Below are 19,817 nucleotides of genomic sequence, written 5' to 3'. Positions count from 1 at the left end.
GTTTCTGGTCTAAATCATTTTTCTTCTCTCCGAAGAACTTTGAGCAGGTTTTAGAGACAGATCTACTGGTAAAAGACTCCCTCAATTTTTATTTGTCTGAGAAGATATTTATTTTGCTTTCACTTTTAAAGGATAATTCCATAGGATATGGAGTTCTAGGTTGGCCCTCCCTCCTTGAGGGAAGTCATATGTAGTTCATCACTCCTTTGTAGGTAAGTTTTTTTTTTTATATCCCTTCTGGCTTCTTTTAAGAAATTTTCTTTTTTTTTTTTTTTTTTTTTTAAAGAGAGAGTGAGAGAGAGAGAGAGAGAGAGAGAGAGAGAATTTTTATTATTTATTTTTAGTTCTCGGCGGACACAACATCTTTGTTGGTATGTGGTGCTAAGGATCGAACCTGGGCCGCACACATGCCAGGCGAGAGCGCTACCGCTTGAGCCACATCCCCAGCCCCAAGAAATTTTCTTTATCTTTGATTTTCTGAAATTTGAATGTGATCTGCTGAGGTATAGTTGTATTTTTCGTTTTTTGGCATCTGTCCTTCTTGGTGTTCTTTGGTTCTTGTGGATAGGTGGTTCAGTGTTTAATATTAATTTGGGAAAGTTCTCAGTCATTGCAGTAAACTTTTTTTGTGTTTCTTTCACTCTTCTGCTGGCATTTCCATTATGGATATGTTAAATTTTGTAGCTGTCCCACAGTTCTTGAAGATTCTGTTCCATTTTTTTTCTGGTCTTTTTTCTCTTTACTTTTCAATTTTTAAGGTTTCTATTGACAGACTCAAGCTCAGAGATTTTCTTCTCATTTGTGTCCAGTATATTTATTATCTTGACAAAGTATTCATTTGTTACAGTGGTTTTTATCTCTAACATTTCTTTTTGCTTCTTTTTTAGCATCCCACCTCTCTGTTTACATTACTCATCAGTTCTTACATGTTGTCTGTTTCCATTAAAATTCTTAGCATATCATAGTTAAAAAAATTCCTCATTTGATATATTGAACATTCCTGTTCTATTTGACCCTGTTTCTGATGCTTGCTCAGTTTCTTCAAACTGTGTGTGTGTGTGTGTGTGTGTGTGTTTGTGTTTGTGTTTGTGTGTGTGTGTGTTTGTGTGTTTGTGTTAGTTTTCTTTTTTTGGTGATTGGATCTTTTATTTTTTACCTTTTAGTATGCCTTGTAAGTTTTTCTTAATAGCCAGGAATGATGTACTGGGTAAAAGGAACTGCAGTAAATAGGCCTTGAGTGCTATGGTAAATGTGGAAGGAGGAGAAGCATTTTCTAGTTCTGTGAGTAGGTCTCAAGACTATTAGGGAGCCTTGTCTCTGGAGCTTGAGATTCACAAATGCTTTGCTTACTTGCTCGTGAACTGGAAGAGGATGGCTAGAGAGTGTTATAGTTGCATATTTCTCTCCTCCCAGGTCAGTTGGGCTCTGATAAAAACCCAATAGGTTATTCTGGTAAAATAGTTTTTCCTGAGGGCAGGCCTCGTGAACTTAGTGCTGGGGCTTGTCTCAGAGTGGTTACTTTTCCCTTCTCCCTGCATGACTAGGGATTTTATTTTTGGATAGTCACTGTGAGAACTTGGTAGAACTCCTGGAGCAAAAACTCACAAGAGCATGAGGACCTCTAAGGACAGGGTCCTCTGAAGCTTTTAACTCTCAGATTTGTCCTTCCTAATCTACTGCAGTTTATCAATGACCACTGAAGTTTTTCTTCCTCTGCCCTGGTTTCCAGCACAGTATTCTTTGGTTCTTGTGGATGTTTCTCTTATGGGTTTCTCTGTCAGTAAGTGGTGAGTCTCTGTATCTGCTTCTCCATCTTTGGAGGAAGCAGTTTGCCCTGTGACTTTGCTTTTCTGGTTGGATCTCAGAATTGTTAGTTTTTCAGTTCAGCTTTTTGCTTGTTGTTAGCATGGAATGGCAGTGTCTGAGTTGGTCCCTTCTGTTCATCTTTGTTTCCCAAACCCTTTGGTGGTTTTAGCCTTTTTATAATGTGTCCCTTTATTTTTCTTCCTGGGGTACTCCTACTGAGGATGGCAAGACTTCCATATTTCTGAACACCTGTACTGTAATCATACCGTCTCCTCCTTCTCGGCTAAACTCAACTCTTTTTGAGGAGGCTCCTTAACTCAACTGAATTTGGGCTACTGGTAAATTAGCTTCAGTAAAATACTACTATTAGTGATATGTGCTTTTTATTTGAGTATTTTATACAGCCTTGAGTGGTGAATTTAGTTGGTGCTCATTTCTTGCTTAAATTGTTAGGACTTATTACACTAAAGTACACTATGATTGCCTCACTGCTTTCTTATCTCCTTGAGGTAAAGAACGTTCCCCTCTACACTGCTCTTTTCTTAGTGCCTGCCACAGAAGTGCTTGTTAAATGTGCAATGATGGACATCACCTGCAGATTTAGTATATAGAAATTGCTAATTTGTTAACTTAGGTAACATTTATTTCTTAAAATATGTATATGTCCTGTTTCAAAATTTATTTTTCAAAAGGTAGGCAATAAGAGATATCTGACATGTTTATGTAATACTCAGCTCAGGTCTTACATGCATGTTCCCACAGTTTACAAATGGAGAAAACAGAGTGATGCATATTGCTTACAGAATTGTGGTATCCTAGGGAGTCATTATATTTGATATATTTCCCTTTACTAATAACACTGTTTAATTACATGTGAAAATGTGCATAGAACACAGGTACTAAAAATTTAAGATTATAATGATATGCCTTAGATGGTGGAAATATTCCAAGGCCTAAGTCAGATTTGTTAAAAGTTAGATTCCCTTATTATTCATAGAGATTAACTTATGTTCCATTTTGTGTTTTTACAGATTGTTCTCTCTGTATAAGAAAATTTCTATCTTATAAAACTCAGTGTCCAACTTGTTGTGTGGTGAGTTTTTATACCCTTTTTAAAAAACTTACTGATTGGTAAAAATATTTCATCTTTATGTATGTACAAAAACCCATGAGAAGATGTGTAATTATTGAATTAAAAAATATAAAAGACCTTTTCAGAAAGAACCTCTAAAGTATATTTAAGGAGAACTGGATTTTGTTCAATTTCTCATTAGAATTTCTTATAATCTAAATGTATTTTCAGAAGTAAAAGCTAATTTTAAAATTGGGATATAGCACTCTTTAATTCTTATGGTCTATGCTTTTCTGGTTCCTAATTTTTTTGAATAGTTTCTTAGATTTGGTGGAGACTCTGATAGTGGGATTATGAATTTACAAAAGACTGGTGAAAGTAGTTGTGCAAAAGGCAAAGATTCATGGCCTGTGGGCTTAAGAAAATTGGATGTTAAAATTTGCAAAATCTTTCAAGTGGTAGGGACAGGTGGAAAGGTAGATTAAAAGGGAGAATGAAAATAAGTTAGGATAAAGAAAGAAGAGTGTGTGAAGTTTAACAGAAAGGAAACCTTATCTCAGGGATCAACTATGTAATGTTCATACTGAAGGAGGACAAGATTTTTCATTTTTCTCTTGTGTTCCTGAAAAACAATTTTACTTTTAAACTTCTCTTGGACACTTAATGGCTCTCCCAGTGTTTTACTTAGAAGTTTTCTGTTTATGAGAAGAAATTTTAGGGAAAGCTGAGTGCTGGCATTTTGAAGGATTCTTGCTCATATTAGGCTTTTTCTTAGGACAGAATAAATAATATATGATTTTAAATAGATGCTTTGAGAGCTTTAATCAGACTTCCAGTTAGTAGGTACTGATTCACTCTTATAAAATTCCATGTAGTCTGAGGTAAATGAACTTTATTTTGAGTCTTTCCTGGAAGACTTAGTGGGATGGCGAGCCTCAGGAGGATGGGTCAGACATTTTCAAAAACAAGATTACAAAAGTTAATTATTGTTTTTGACCTTTTTCCATCTGTTGTTTTTCTTTTCTAGACAGTCACAGAGCCAGACCTGAAAAATAATCGCATACTAGATGAACTGGTAAAAAGCTTGAATTTTGCACGGTATGAGTTAATTTTGTGACTAATCTCTAACCACTTTTGCTTTTAATGTGTTCCTTCTCTGGCACTCTTCAGTTAGGGAATGCAGGGTTGCATGTTTTGGAGTAGAAGAAGTAAAAGAAGGCAAATCTAATATGTAGTAATAAGATGTTCTCCCTTAATAGCAATATTTCTCTTATGAAGATCAATTAAGAGTTGAAATGAGGATTTGAGGACTTCCATACTTTTGGCACTAGAAAGATACTCCTGAAAGATACATTCAACCCTAGAATGAACTGCTAATTCTAGGGTTGTTTACCTGTGCTAACCCTAGAATTAGCAGTTCATTTCTCCAAGGAGCCCTGGTTCCTCTTTATTGAAGAATGGTATTTAGAAACTAGGATCAGGTACTGGGTGTGCTTGTTACTGCTTTGAGGCCCTTGATAGACCTAGATAATATATGTATACATGCATATGAGTGTACTAACCCATGTACATATACATGTCTGTAGTTGGTCCTGGCTGTTATGTATTAATCTATTAATTCTTAATCTGATTTACTCAGCATGTGTAACATGTTGTGCCATGTGAAGTACATAATTGCTTGTATTTTACAAAGCTCAGAAACATAGCTTAACTTCCTGTCAAATGCATGAATGTGTAAAAGCAGGTTTGGTTGCTCAAAGGGATATAAAAAGGCATGTTTTACCAAATGATATTGTGAATTCAGTTTTAATCATGTAAGTCAAGCAGTAATTTTTATTAAGAGCATACTGTATTTAGATAGCAGTCAGGTGCCCATGTATTTAAGTATATGACTTCCTAGCTTGTTGGGGTATTCTTGGAGGTAACTTACATTGCTTGCAAAAACATAAACATTTCTTCTAATGGAATTGCACATTTGTTAATAGGTTTGCACTCGAAAAATGATCAAGCTTAGTACTCTGACTCCACTAATATGACATTCTAGAAATTGAGAATGATGTATTTGCCTAGATTAAGAAGCTCTACAATTCTCTGATTCTCCTAATTGAGGTTATTGTTTTTCTTAATGTAAAGCTCTTCATGAGTTAGTTTTTAGATGAACTGAGATTCTCTGATTCTCATGATTGAAGTTATTATTTTTCTAATTGCAAAGTTAGTTATAAGAGGATGGAGCCAGGTCTCTAAAAAGGAATCTGTGGGCTGTTCGAGTTTCTCCAAGGTGATAAAATTGTCAAAGCTACTTCTCTTTTCTCAGCTGGTACTGAAAGCACAACAACCTGCCTGCTAGGAAAAGGGGAAGCCTTGCCAACAACAGCCTGTTTGTTGAGAAGTGCTCAATACTTAGGCTCACAGACCTTTTGGTAACTTGAAGGAAAGTCTCAAATGGTTTTGCTTTACTCTTCCCCTCTTCCTTCCAAAGGAATAGGCTAATTATTCATCAAAGCAGATGTGATGCGGTGGGAGGACTCTTTCTTGATTTGGGATGTATTTTTATCATTTGCTTCTCTTTGTTTACCCTCATGGAATTGCCATTTTTTACTAGCATCACCCTTGCAGTGAGCGTTTTGGGACACTTGTCATGTGCAGAGTGCTGAGGGACTTCTGCAAAAATAGTTCAAGCTCACCAATATCATTATTTGTTTGAATTCTGGTTTAAGATTGATGAAGGAAGAAGTTTAATCTTAGACTAAAATGTAAGATATTTATATTGTTCGTTGATTTTATTTCTTGTCTTCTCCATCTGTCATTGCTATTTTATTTGTCATTCTGATTTTTAAAAATTTAATATTCTAAATTGAATAATAAGAAGTTAAAGGAAATAATTCAGAGGTTTTCAGGTACAAAGCTGACATTCAGCTCCTACATTTTCTTGTGACCTTGGCACTTTATTTTCAAAGAACATGTTGTGTATCACCCTTCCCCCACCTCGACTCACTTTTTTAAAAAATAAAGTTTTTAAGAGCTTACTGTGTTGAAAAAAAAATGTTTTTTGAGATGATTTCTTGCTAGGATGCCCAGGCCTTGAACTCCTGGGTCATGTGATCCTCCCACCTCAGCCTCCTGAGTAGTTGAGACTACAGACATGCCACCACACCCAGTTGAACAAAAGTATGATTAGAAGATTTTTGTGCAAGTGGAACTTCATTCTAGCCCTATGTAGGACAGTATTGTTTCTTTGTTTTTGCATAGTAGACTATCATTCTATTATTATTTTTTATAAATTGCTTTGGTTTATCCACCAGTGAGTTTTTCCCAGGTATTCCATGTTTTAAGAATTTCAACATTTAAGATAACCATCATAGTGGATAATTTCCTTCACATCTAACAAAGAGGATGTAGAATGTAATTTCATCTTTATATTTGGTTGTGGTGTAGTTTAAAGCATACTGGCTTTGGATTTAGGCAGAATTAGGCTCCAGTGTTGCCTTTGTTCTTTTTTCTTTCTAATATGATGGTGATATTTAACCTTTTTGGCCCCTGTTTCCTCATGTGAAAAATGGGAATAACCCTATTGATGTTTCCCTTGTATATGTTGATGCCCTAAGGTGCTAATCAGAATTTGTGCTTCGGTGGACGACTGCCTGTTTAACCAAATGACTCCAAAGCGTAGCAGGGACTTTAAAATAATTTTTGCTTAATAAATGTCTCAGGGATTCAGATAAAGTTCAGGCAAAACAGCCGTGGAGGACAATCTCCCTGGCCAGCGGGAGGGTCACATTCATACTCCTTGTTGTCTTCCATGAGGCCTTCTGGACCCAACCATCAGCTGTCTTGCTCAGGACTGCATCCTTTCTCTGGGATGCAATGATTTGGGACATTGATTTGGCAATGTGAACAGACAGCCTTCTTGAAACATCAGGATTATCTGGAAAAATAGTTCCTTATACCACATCCCGGTTGTCATTCCAGGCAGGAAGTTCTCAGGGTCATCTCCAGATTAATGCCAGCTTGAAAGTCCAAAATTCTTTTTATCTAGGTTTTAATGAAACAAGTGAGTGTTTCCAGAATACAGAACATTTTCACTTTTTTTAAATTGTGACTACGGTTTCAGATATCTCAGTCCATAGATGGTTGACTTCATTGCCTTGGGCCCAAGGTGAGTCCATCATGGAGGAAAGGCATGGTGGAGGAAAGCTGTTCAGCTCATGACAGGATTCAGAAGCAGAGAAAGAGCTTTTCTGTACCACTTAATCTATTGATTCGTTAGTAAATTCAGGTGGCTTCATTCTCACAAATTTTCTGAAATCTGAATGCTTTTCAGCTCCCTTCCATTATCATCCATAATCTGGTCCAAACCAGTGTCAGCCTACATGACTATGATAACTTCTTAATGGCCTCCTAAAGTCCTTCCTGAAGACAGCGAGTTATCCCTTTAAAACAAGAAGTTAGATCATGCTTAAAATCATCCAGAGGTGGCTCCCTGTGTTTGACAGCTATATTATAACAATAAAATACCATAAAGAGAAAACATTTATTTTGGTTTGCAGTTTTGGAGGTTCCAGTCCAAGATTTAGGCTTCTAGTGAGAGCAATATATCATATTGGAGAATGCATGTTGGAACAAGTGCTCATGTCTTGAACTAGGAAACAGAGGACAGGAGACTTAAGGGGATAAATCTAGTTAAAGATATAAATCTGGAAGCCACGAATATACAAATGGCATTTAAAACCAGGAGACATTTTGTAATTCATATACTATAAGATGAGCTGGGTGAAAATATTAAAATCCCTTTGAGGGTATATCTTTAATGACCTCTGATTAGGCTCAACCTCTTAAATTTTCACAGCACCTTGAGAACCAAGCTTTGAATAAATGGATCTTAGGGGAACATTTAACATCCAAACTTAGCATTTTCCAACTCATTTGGAGCAAAAGCCTAAGTAAAACCTCTGGTTCCTAGGTAGTCTTGCTCTCTCTTTTGCCCTTGTTTATTTGCTTCCAGGCTTTCTTGCGTTTTCTCAAACATTTTAATTATACTCTGACCCTAAGCCTTGTGCTTTCTGTTGCTCCTTGATGAACCGATGTTTCCCCAGAGGGCCAAGTGGTTTAAATCCCCTACTTTCTTTTTTGTTTCTTCAGGGTCATCTCAATGGGATATTCTGTGGCTTAGTGGTAGAGCACTTTTCCTAGCATGTTTTCCTAGCCCTTAGGTTCAATTCCTAACACCACAAAAAAAAAGGAAAAAAAAAATCAAGCTGTTTTTCTCATACCACACTTCATTTAAAAAAAAATATACAAGCATGCATGCACACGAGCGCGAGCGCGCGCGCACGCACACACACACACACACACACATCTCAGGTTTTGTTTTGCCAGCCCGATTATTAAACTTTGATAACTGCGTACATTTATGTAGTGATCATGCAGCCACAGGTACACCCCTACCCAAAAGACCCTTATCATAATAAGCTTCTTGAGGGACACCTCCCCACCATAATTAAACTTCTTGTCAGCAAGATTTTACAAAGAGTGACAACAGTATTTCAGCAGAGAGCTCAATGTGGTTTGAAGCTTCCTCTTTCTTGTCAATGCCAAGTTTGAGACAAAAGGTGTGATAGAATCTTGTCTTGAGAGCTTGTTGTATAAAAATTATTGTTTCTATTTTCTTGATAAAAACTTGTGAAACCTCTGTCTGACCTAAAATATGGGACAAAGAGTATCTGCCACGTAACCCCCCACTGTTATGTAACTCTTCCCACTGAGTATAAATTTCAAAGAATTTCTAGACCCAGGGTTCCGAGATTTTTAGGTATTAGCCCCTTTGGACTGCTGTCGCTTAAATAAACCTGCTTCCTGAAAATTCCTTGGGTGTCCAGCATCATCTATCTTACATCAGTCACAGTCAGGATTTAGAGCATTTTTAAATGTTTCCTCAGCAATTTCCTTTATTCTGTTATTCTGTTGTTAGTTAATCCGTACCTCTGTGGGCAATGACCCTGCAATTTTCTATCATCGGATTATTTTTAAACTCCAGTAACTAAAATCATGGTATTCTTTTCTTTCACTTCATACACTGCTCATGTTATTCATCCCTGAGGTTGTGTGGGTTGGTGTTCACACTATTTATTGCTGAATAGTTCCTTTGTGTATACTCTTTGCCCATCCACCTATCCAAGGTTTTGAGTTTTTCTAGCTTATGATTGTTGTGAAGAAAGCTGCATGAATATTTGTTTGTATTCTTTGCATGTTTTCCAATGAGGTTGTACTACATCCAGCAGTAGTGTATGGGAGTTTCAGTCATTCTACATCGTGGTTAATGTTTGGTGTCATCAGGTCTATTAAGCATTCTATAGGGTATGAAGTAGTAGCTCATTGTGATTTTACTTAGTATTTCCTGATGACTAATGTACCTTTTCATAAGCTTGTTGACTATTCCTGTGTTTTGCATGTCTTCATAGTTTTTGTCTAGTTTTAAAATTTATTATTGACTTGTATGAGTTCTTCACATGTTTTTGCCAAATATGTTACATTTTTCCTTCCCTTATCTATGGCTTGCCTTTTAATTTTCTTAAGTGTTTCTTTTGATGAGTAAATGATTTCATTTTGATCAAGTTAATTTTCTCTCTTATGAATTAGTGCTTTTTAAATCCTGCCTAAGAATCTTTGCCTATTACAAGAACTTTTGATACATTTTCTTCTAGAATTATTATAGTTTAACTTTTATGTGTAGGTCTGTGAACCTATTCAAGTTAATATGGGGATATAATGGAAGTAAGGGTTAGGTTTCATTTTTTCCTCAACAAATATTCAGTTGTACCAGCACCACTTATTAAAAGGCCCACTAGATTGCCAAATGATTATATTTATGGATCTATTTCTTGACATATTATGTTCTGTATTCTTTTTGTCTCTCTGTAAACTAATACTTGCAGTATCTTTAATACTGTAGTTATACTGTAAGTTCTTAAAATCTGGTAGTTTGGATTCTCTAACTTCATTCTTTTTCAAGACTGCTGGCATTCTAGGGCCTTTTCATTTCCATATAAATTTTAGAATGAGCATAACATTTTCATTTCTCCAAAATGTCTGGTATTGTAAATGGTATTGCAGAATCTATAAATAAAAGTGGGAAAAATGGATATTTTAACATTGTTGAGTCTTTTCAACTGTGGACATGGAATATCTCTTCATTTATTTAGGCTTTTTTTTATTATTTCTTTAAGCTGCATTTTGTAGTTTTCAGAATACAGATTTTATGCATTTTTTGTTAAGTTTATTCACAGGTGTTTAATATTTTTGATGGTACTTTTTTAAAAGTATATGTTTTTTTAGTTGTAGATGGACATAATACTTTTATTTTATTTTTATGTGGTGCTGGGGATTGAGCCCAGTGCTTCACATGTTCACTCTACCACTGAGCTACAACCACAACCCTTTTTGATGGTACTTTGAGTGGTATTTTAAGATTTTATTTTCTGTTTGCTAATGTATAGGTACATTAGTGTTTGTCTATTGACATCATAAGTAGAATGTACTTGTTGTAATTGTGAAAATGTACTTGTTGGTTCTAGCTTCTTATAGATTCTTTTAAATTTTCTATGTAAATAATCATTTCATCTGCAAATGAAAATTTTTTTCTCTTTTTCCAATCTGTGTGCCCTTCATATTCCCCTTCTTGCCCCCACCCGTTTCTTTTGTCTTGTCATTAAGCTAGGTCCTATAATACAATTTTAAAAGCTGGTGGTTGTCTTATTTTCAGAGTTAGAGGAGGAGATGTTCAGTATTTCACTTATGATTGGTGTTAGCTTTAAGTTTTTTGACAATAGTCTTTTATCAGATAAAAAAATTCACTTCTGTTTCTGGTTTTCTAGAATGTGTTTATTATAAATTAATGTTATTTATTTATTTATTTTTAAATTCTGGGGATCAAACCAGGGCCTCATACACAGTCTACCATTGAGCTACACCCTCAGCCTTGGGCATTACATTTAAATTTTTTTTTTTTTTTTAAATTCTGGGCATTAAATTTTATCAAATGCTTTTTCTATATTTGTAGAGACGATTATATAGCTTTATACTTTATTTTGCTCATGTAAATTTCATTTATTGATTTTTTTTGTATTCTTGGAATAAATCCCACTTGGTTATGATACATTATATACATATTTTGAAAATTTGTCTGTAGATTTTATTTGTGAATATTTCATTTAAACTTCTGTATCTGTGCTCAATGAAAGATTATTGAACTATAATTTTTTCTTCCTACAATGTGCATATCTGATTTTATCAATTTGAGTTGGGAAATATTTCCCCATTTCTATCTTCTGAATGATTTTGTGCAATGTTGATATTATTTTTTCCTTAAATATTTGGTAAATATTTCACCAGTGAAAGTATGTGGGCCTGGAGTTTTCTTCATAGGAAGGTTTTTAATTATAGCTTTACTTTCTGTAATTGCTAAGAAGGACTCTTCTTTTTCTGTTTCTTCCATTGTCAAGTGGGTTTTTCTTCTTCTTCTTTTTTATTTTTTGGTATTGGGGATTAAACCCAGGTGTGCTTAACCACTAAGCCATATCCCCATCCCTTTTTATTTTTCATTTTGAGACAGAGTCTTGCTGAATTGCTTAGGGCCTCACTAAGTTGCTGAGGCTACCCTTAACCTTAGATCCTCTTGCCTCAGTCTTTCAAGTCGCTAGGATTATAGGCAAATTGCTGGGGTTACAGGTGTGCACCACCACACCTGGCTTCCTTTGTTACTTTTAATGAATAGTGTTTGTCAAGGAATTTATCCATTTTATGTAAAATTTCTAATTTATTATTATAAAATATTTATGATCTTACCTAGTGATCTTAATTTCTGTAGTATTTGTAATGATGTGTCCTTTTAATTCTTTGTTTTGGTAATTTGTATATATATATATATTTTTGGTATTTAATTTTGGTGGAGATTTAATGATTTTGTTAAATTTTTTTTTTTTTAAAAATCAACTTTTGGCCTTGCTCATTTTCTCTTGAATGTCTCTTTTCTATTTTACTTGTCTCTGTTATTAAATCCTTCCTTGTTTGCATTTAATTGCTGTTCATTTCCTAGAAGCTCATAATATTGATTTTAATCTATTAAAATTTTCCTTCTAGAGACTGTTTTGGCAAATTCTCATGAAATCATTCAACTCACTATTTTCTAATTTCCACTATGATTTGATCAGTTGGGTAAATACTATTTGTTTTTCTGTCTTTTTCACTCTTTGTGCTTCAGTTTAGATATTTTCTGTTGACCTGCTTTCAAGTTTACTACTACCATCTTTTGCTGTCTCTTATTATATCCATCCAACTTAGATAAACTATTTTGTAATGATAGAGTGTTCATTGTTTTTTTAAATGGATGTAAAGTTTTCTTTCATAATGTACTTTTTCATCCATTTATCTGTGTTTCCTCTAACATATTTATCGTAGTTCTTTAGAATGCTGCTTTTTGGATCACTTCTGATCTACTGCTATTAAATATTTTATCTCTTTGCTAATGGCTATTTTTTCTTGCTTCTTTGCATGTCTAGTAATTTTTAAATATGTGTTGAACATTGTTGACAAAATATAGAAGTTGCAAATTATTTTCCTTTGAAATATATTGAATTTTGTTAGGACAGTTAAATTGCTAGCTCTTCACCTTTTTTCTATCAAGATCTGGTAGTGTTCTCTTAGGTTGTTCTGTTTAATTTTGTTTACATGTATCCAGTGTGGTCCATTTTCCTAATGTGTGATCTTTGTGGAATTTCGCTGTAATGTCCATGGTCTTCATGTATGCCTCTCTGCTTTGATTGGGCACAAACACTGGTGTAGCATTGACCTTTGAAATCTCAATTTACTAGTGTCTCTTTCCTACCAGGTAGTCTCTGGTTTTCTTTGATTTTTCAACCTAGAGATGGTCACAAATGGATGAGAATTTCTGAGCAAATTTCTGGGTTTCCTTCTCATGACTTATACATGCCAAGCACCCTAGCCTCTGTCCTAGCTACCCTGTTTGGATTTGAATTTAATACCCTATTCCCAGAAAATGCTTCCAAGGTACAATCTTGGGGGAACACTGACCGGATCATTTCATGTGTCTCTTCTCTCTCAGAGATCTCAGTTTTGTATTGATTACACTCCAGTGCCTACAACAGATTTGTCCAGATTTTAAAGTTATTTACCACTGGAGAATAAAACTAGCATAAGCTTTTCTCCATGACCAGAACCCGAAGTCTTGTCATTTCCTTTTGTAGATATATCAACTACATTTAAAAATTTTTTTTTTAGTTGTAGATGTACACATTACCTTATTTTATTTATGTGATGCTGAGGATCAATCCCAGTGCCTAATACGTTTCAGGCAAGCAGTCTACCACCGAACCACAACTCCAGCCCCTCAACTACCTTTTAAGTTAGATTTTTTTTTACTTCAAGTTTTATTCTAGAAGAAACATTTTGGTTTGATTATGGTTATGGTGTAAGCTTCATATTTCAGAAAAAAAAGTGTTAATTGGGAAAACAGGGCATGTCAGTCCATTTATTATACATAAATTGATATGTTAATTATCTGTTGTGTTTTTTATATTTCCAGGAATCATCTGTTACAGTTTGCTTTAGAATCACCACCCATATCTCCTGCTTCTTCCTCTTCTAAGAAACTTGCTGTCAAAGTACATACTCCTGGAGGTTACCGACATTCTTTAAAGCAGGGGAGCAGATTAATGGACAATTTCTTGGTTAGAGAAACTAATGGTTCTATATCAGAGTTGTCAGTGAAAGAAAATGACATTAAATTTAGCCCACAGAAAGAGGCAAGCACTTCTCTGGAGACTAAAGCAGCATGTTTTATGGGAAAGACAGCCCTTGGCTTCTCAGATACTAATGGTCATGAGATACCCTCTACGTCCACTTTGAAGCAAGTTTCTAAAGGTAGGAAATTATTTTTTATGTGTATTTTCTTATTTAGTGGAAATATTCTCATTCAAATGACAGAAGAATAAATAGCAGTTTTTAGGGGGAAGGATTGGGAAGATATAAACCAGATTTTACTTTATCACAATCTCAGAGATTGATGTAGTGGGTACTTTTATGTATATTTGTTTTTTCTTTCTCATAGAGTAGAAATTCAGCCTGATTTCTTAAAAACAACAATAACAACTAACAATTACAAAAAAGAAAGAAACAATTTAATTAGTTCATTCTTCAGCCTCATAGTAACTTTGTTTCTCAGTTTTAAATCCCCACCCCCATTTAACATACTAGTTTCAATTTAATCTCTAAGAGCTGTTTTTGTCTTCTTATACCATTGTTTGAATACCTGCCTCCATGATGTTTTGCCTGTCATTTAAAGCCTTTGATGATTTGGTTTCTACTCTAGCTATTCCACCTTATTTTTTACCTCTCTCTCTCTTAGAAACCCATTTCAAGCCAAGCCGATCTCCTCATTCTTCCTCCAATATAGCCAGGGATTGGCAAACTGCATTTCCAAGACCAAATCTACCTTGTCATCTATTTCTGTAAATAAAGGTTTACCGGAACACAGCCATGTCCATTTGTTTACAGATTGACTGCTTTCATGCTGCAGTGAAGGAGTTGCATACTGGTGACAAAGGTCATACTGACTTGGAAAGCCTTAATTCTTTACTACCTAGCCTTTGCTAAGAGTGTTTAGAGACCCCTGTTCTACACCTTTTTAAACTGTCCAGATTCTAAACTACTCATTGATTAGGGTTAGACAACATCTATATCTCACAGCCCTGAAAACACTTGTTTTCCAGCCATTTTGTTTACTGTTTGCTTATCTGTTTGATGAATATATTGCTTTGTTTAACCTTTGTTTTCTATGTTTTTTCTTACCAGTGAAATTTGGAGCACCTTTTAGGCAGAATTAGTCTTAGACATCTTCAGTAAACCTATGCCACCCACAGTGCAAGGCTGTTAGTGTTTTTTAATGTTAGATAAATTAGAATTAATTTATTAATTAATTAATTTATTTCTTAAGGGAATATAAATTTCACTTAAATTTCCTAGTATGTTTTATCCTCAGTCTTTTTTACCAGTTGTTCTTACTGTATTTTTTTAAGCTTGATTGCTAATTTAGTTTTTCCTTCACAGAACCTTTTTTCCAAATGAAATCTTATAATGAAGCATAACATAAAATTGGCCATGCTCTATTAAAAGTAAGGACAGAGGACCTAGAAATTGTGCTGCTCTGTTACAACATTACCTTCCCTGCTTTAGTCCACTGTATCCATAATGGCTTCTAAGTCTTGAGATTCCTCCACAGATCCTTTCAACTCCATGAACCAACTTGAGAATGATTGTATTTAATAATTTTAACATTACATACGGAATTATAAATGAGAAGTAAATTAGCAAATTTGTAAGCACTGTCAAAATTGTATAGTATTTGATCTTATCCAGTAAATGCATTAATCCAACTGTACTTACCTGCTCACTTGCCCAAGGCCAGTTATGTCTCCCTGTAGTTGATGTTTATTGCTTCTGTGCTAACCAGGGATGCTCCTAAGGATTGGGAAAAACAGAAGATTTGCTTTATAGTTTGGTCATTCTTTAGTAGAAAAGATTTAATGAAAGCTTTTCCTTTTTTGGTTCTGAGGATTGAAACTGGAGTACCTTACCACTAAACTATATCCCCAGTTTTTTTTTCCTTTTTATTTCTTATTTTGAGAGAGGATCTTGTGAAGTTGCTAAGACTGGCCTGAACTTCTGCCTCAACCTCCCCAGTTGCTTGTTTGATAGGTGTATGCCACTGCGCCTAACAACCAGAGCATTTTCTAATAAACCAATTTCCAGCCTATGTGCAGTCTCTAAGCCTGGGTTTCTGATTTGTGACTTCCCACAATGTAGTTCTTACCCATTAACCAGTCTGTCCTGCTGATGTTGCCCTCTTGGGTCATTCCTTTTGTCTTTTGCTTTTGTAAGTTCATGTTAAATTGGGATTATGTTTTTTTTTTTTATCTCAATTGCTGAAAGAACCAGCATATATATATATATTTTTACCCTTTCTACAGATAGTAAATTCTGTGTTTCTCTTTTTAAAAATACAGTGGATTGTCCTGTTTGTGGAGTTAGCATTCTAGAAAACCACATCAATAAACACTTAGACAGCTGTTTATCACGTGAAGAGAAGAAGGAAAGCCTCAGAAGGTAAGAAAGTTGAGCATAACCCAAGCTACTTTAGTTATGTGCTTTTTGTGGTTCATAAACCTGAAGAAACAATTCATATTCATTTCATCCCAGTGACCAGTTGTATTCTCCCTCCCATTATTCTTTAATTCTGTTGATCAGATCTCCATCCTTCTCCTTTTGTTCCTCCCTGAGTTCCTACTTTGCCAAATATAGTTATTTTGAATATGAATTTTTTACTTGAGAAATTAGTAACTTAAAATTCATTTCTTTTTAATCTCTTTTCTTTTAGACTTTTAGAACTCCATAAAATCCTATGATTAAAACAAGTAAGGCTAAACTTTGAACATTGAACACATGAAGTCTTTCTTATTCTTTTTTTTTTTGGTCCTTAGGATGCTTAAAAGTTGTAGAAATTTACATCAAGCCTTTTTAAAAATTTATTTTTGGACCAGGCGTTTATGTACAATTGTAAAAATGGTGAAAATGAGTATGTGTGAAACATGATGTCCTCCCCTCCAATCTGCCCAGTTGACAAACTAGTAAGTTGTCAGCTCAATATTTGTACCCAACTACTATGCTATTCTGCCTCCTTTATATCAAAGTAACAGTAATTTCTTAAACTAGTCCACTACTTTCACACATATAAGTTATTTAGGAATAAAATTTTAATTGAAGTTAAATTGCAGGATATTAAGAAACCAGTGGCTGATGAAGATAATGAGGAAGCAGAAGCTGCAAATTAGATGAGTCTGGTGATGAAGGGAACAAGAGCAATGAGATGGTAGTTGAGAGAAAGAGTGAACAGCAAGATCAAGGGATGATTCTTTTAAAAATAGAGGTTATTTAAATCTTTAGTCTCTTTGCTTCCACTGTCTCCAGGGAGAGAACAGATGATAAATGGAACAAAGTGGTGAGTACTAAAGATCAAGAGTCTAGTAATGAAGTTATCCTGGGCCTTGTGAAACGTCTCTTTGGAAACTTTTAGGAAGAAAGGCAGAGAAAATAGGTGTAATTTAGTGAGCTTTGAAAAGACAGAGAAGGATACAATGATTGGTAAGAAGTTGGGATGAATAGAATGATGGGCCCTTAAGTTTGATCTGTTTTGAAGGACTTGGAAGAGTATTTTCCAAACACCACATTAATAAGGCAGGGCCATCTTACTGCTTTTTATAATTAAAAGTAAAAAAATGTGTCACTTAATTTTCAAATTTGGAGTGAATGCAGGTTCTGGGGGAAAGTTATATATTATAACTTTATATTATAAATATGAAGTTATATTTCTCTATTATATTATAAATATAAAGTTATATAACACTAGGTATTATAAAGTTCAGTGGTGTTTTGTTAATTTACTGTGGGGGGGCAAACATAAGACAATCTGTGTGCACAGATTGTTAGTGAGGTTGCTTGGTTAGTGAGGATTTATGAGACTGGACAGTCCCATGGATTGTTTTCTATAAGCCATGAGAGTCTAATGACCTTTTTTAGAAGTGTTTCTTCCTAAAGAATGAGTATAGAAGCTAAGGATTTTCTCCTTAAAGAGTGAGGAATCAACATTGATAATTCTGTTTGAACTCCTCTTTTTCTAGATGCATCTATCATATTCATTTATGTCTACCTCTGTCAATTTATGGAAAGATGGGCTTATCCATGTGTAATTAGTGGTTTCAGATTCTGCTCCACAGAATCCTGGAGTCCTGTCAGTTGGTCCATAGTACAACTTAGAAGCACTGTGTATTGCATTACCCTCTTAGTGTACTGAGGCTGCTGAAAGTCCTACCTTATAGATAATTTCTGGGTTTTATCCTCATAACTCACATCTTACAAAATTGGTCAGACATACTTATGGGAGCATTTAGCTGCATCTGTCTTTACTTCCTGTCCTGGGGTTTTGTCACATAGAGGAGTCTCTGCTTATTTTTCAGTTTCATCCTCTGCACCCAGATCATCTCCCAGATATGAATGACAACCCTTAACTCATTCTACATAAAATCATCTCCTGGTTGATTCAAAGACTGTACCTTTTCATATCCTCAGATTCTGAGACCTTTAAGTGCATTACTCAGTTTTATCAAGTCATAGAAGAAGGATTAATGTCATTTTCATGTTTGAGGAAACATTTATCATGTTTTATATTTTAAAATTCTAGATAGAAATAGTTGATCTCTGGTGGTGCTTTTCATTGTAAATTCCAGTGAATAGTACAATTTATTATTATAATTTCATTGTTATAAATTAGACATTTATCTTTGATAAAATAAGTGTTTTAGATAGTAATCAATGTGAATTATTCCTTCCTGATGCTTGTTATAAATGCCTATAAAATGATTCGTCTATTGCTACTTACTGTGATATAGTTAAGTAGTTATCTCTGGCTTTTAGATTTTATTAATAGAGCATAAAAGAGATGGTTTAGTCAGGAAATGGCACTGTTGGTTCATAAAGACATCTGTGGTTATTTTTATATTTTTGACTGTAATATTTCTCTAAGTGTGACCTTTGCACTATGTGTACCAGGTGGATCTGGGGGAACCTTGCTGAAAGTATAGACTTTAAACTTCCACTTCAGACCTGAACCACATGAGTAGTTGTTGCGAAGGGGATTGAGAATCTGCATTTTAACCAAGCCCTCCTTCCAGGGGAATCTGAGGGATGCACAACTTTTGTGAACTAGTTCTATGCAGATCCTTTGTAAACTCTTGCTTTTTGGATAAACCAGTTACTCTCAAGCTCCGATTAATTTTTACCCGAACCTTTTCTGTTCTCATTTTGAAATGACTGCGGTTATAATAACCACTTCAAAAACATACTAAGCACCTAATTACCATCAAGCTGAATGAGGGGCTGTACTCAGGGAGTCATGCTATAATCAGATAAAATGGATTAAAACTCACTAAGGAGTTCCTGTTCATGAAGATTGTCTCAAGTCAAGATTGATGTTTGTAGGCAAGCTTGAATTCTAGTCTATTTTAAGAAATAATGTTTTCTTTTGGGGCAAAGAGTAGGAGAAGGTAATATAACATGGCTTTGTTATACTTAAAATTATTATCAGTGTATTTATTATATAAATAGATTGAAAAATGAAAAGCCAGATGGTAATTTTCCTAATGCATTTTTTTATAAGGCCTTATTTGTTTATTAACATAAATACTTGAAGAGGACAGAAGCTTGTTTTTTTTTTTTTAAATCATTGTTTTCCTTTGTGTTCTTTGAAGATAATTGCTCACTGTCCATCTTTCTGAATTCGTTTTTCAGTGGCAGTAATGAGCTGAGGAAAGTTGACAGTTCCCCTTTTATTTATCTAGTCCCTTTCAAAACAATTGTTTAATATTTGAAGGGCACGTTTGTCTGTTGATTAGAACATTTTCTGGAGAAGCTATTTGTAATAATTAAATCCTTATACCCACAGCCTAACTCTCAATAGTGTTTATATTATAATCATTTGACATAATTGTTTTTTATAGGAACTTTGCATGGAAACCATGAGTAAGTTTTAGGAAAAGCATGCTTTAAAGAGAATTGATCAGGCCTACATAAGTGTGATTCTAAGTGAAATTCTTTTTTTTTTTTTTTAAAGGGAGAGAGAGAGAGAGAGAGAAAGAATTTTTTAATATTTATTTTTTTTAGTTATTGGCGGACACAACATCTTTGTTGGTATGTGGTGCTGAGGATTGAACCCGGGCCGCACGCATGCCAGGAGAGCGCGCTACCACTTGAGCCACATTCCCAGCCCTTAAGTGAAATTCTCATAACATTGAGTCCATAAACCTTCCATATAAGC

At 34.7% G+C, this 19,817-nt stretch overlaps 1 protein-coding gene across 1 annotated transcript in view; it reads left to right on the top strand.

The window, feature by feature from the left end:
• Rad18 (RAD18 E3 ubiquitin protein ligase) overlaps positions 1–19,817 on the top strand; it is a 96,487-nt gene that overhangs the window by 11,488 nt on the left and 65,182 nt on the right. The window contains exons 3-6 of the mRNA XM_026383113.2: positions 2,838–2,899; positions 3,906–3,976; positions 13,476–13,813; positions 15,955–16,054. Coding sequence (XP_026238898.2) covers positions 2,838–2,899; positions 3,906–3,976; positions 13,476–13,813; positions 15,955–16,054 — 571 coding nt within the window. The remainder of the gene's footprint in view (positions 1–2,837; positions 2,900–3,905; positions 3,977–13,475; positions 13,814–15,954; positions 16,055–19,817) is intronic.

This window comes from Urocitellus parryii, chromosome 16 (genome assembly GCF_045843805.1).
Source record: "Urocitellus parryii isolate mUroPar1 chromosome 16, mUroPar1.hap1, whole genome shotgun sequence".
In the NCBI taxonomy this organism is placed as follows: domain Eukaryota; kingdom Metazoa; phylum Chordata; class Mammalia; order Rodentia; family Sciuridae; genus Urocitellus; species Urocitellus parryii.
Note: the sequence above shows the minus strand (reverse complement) of the source record. Positions and strands in the feature narration are given on the sequence as shown.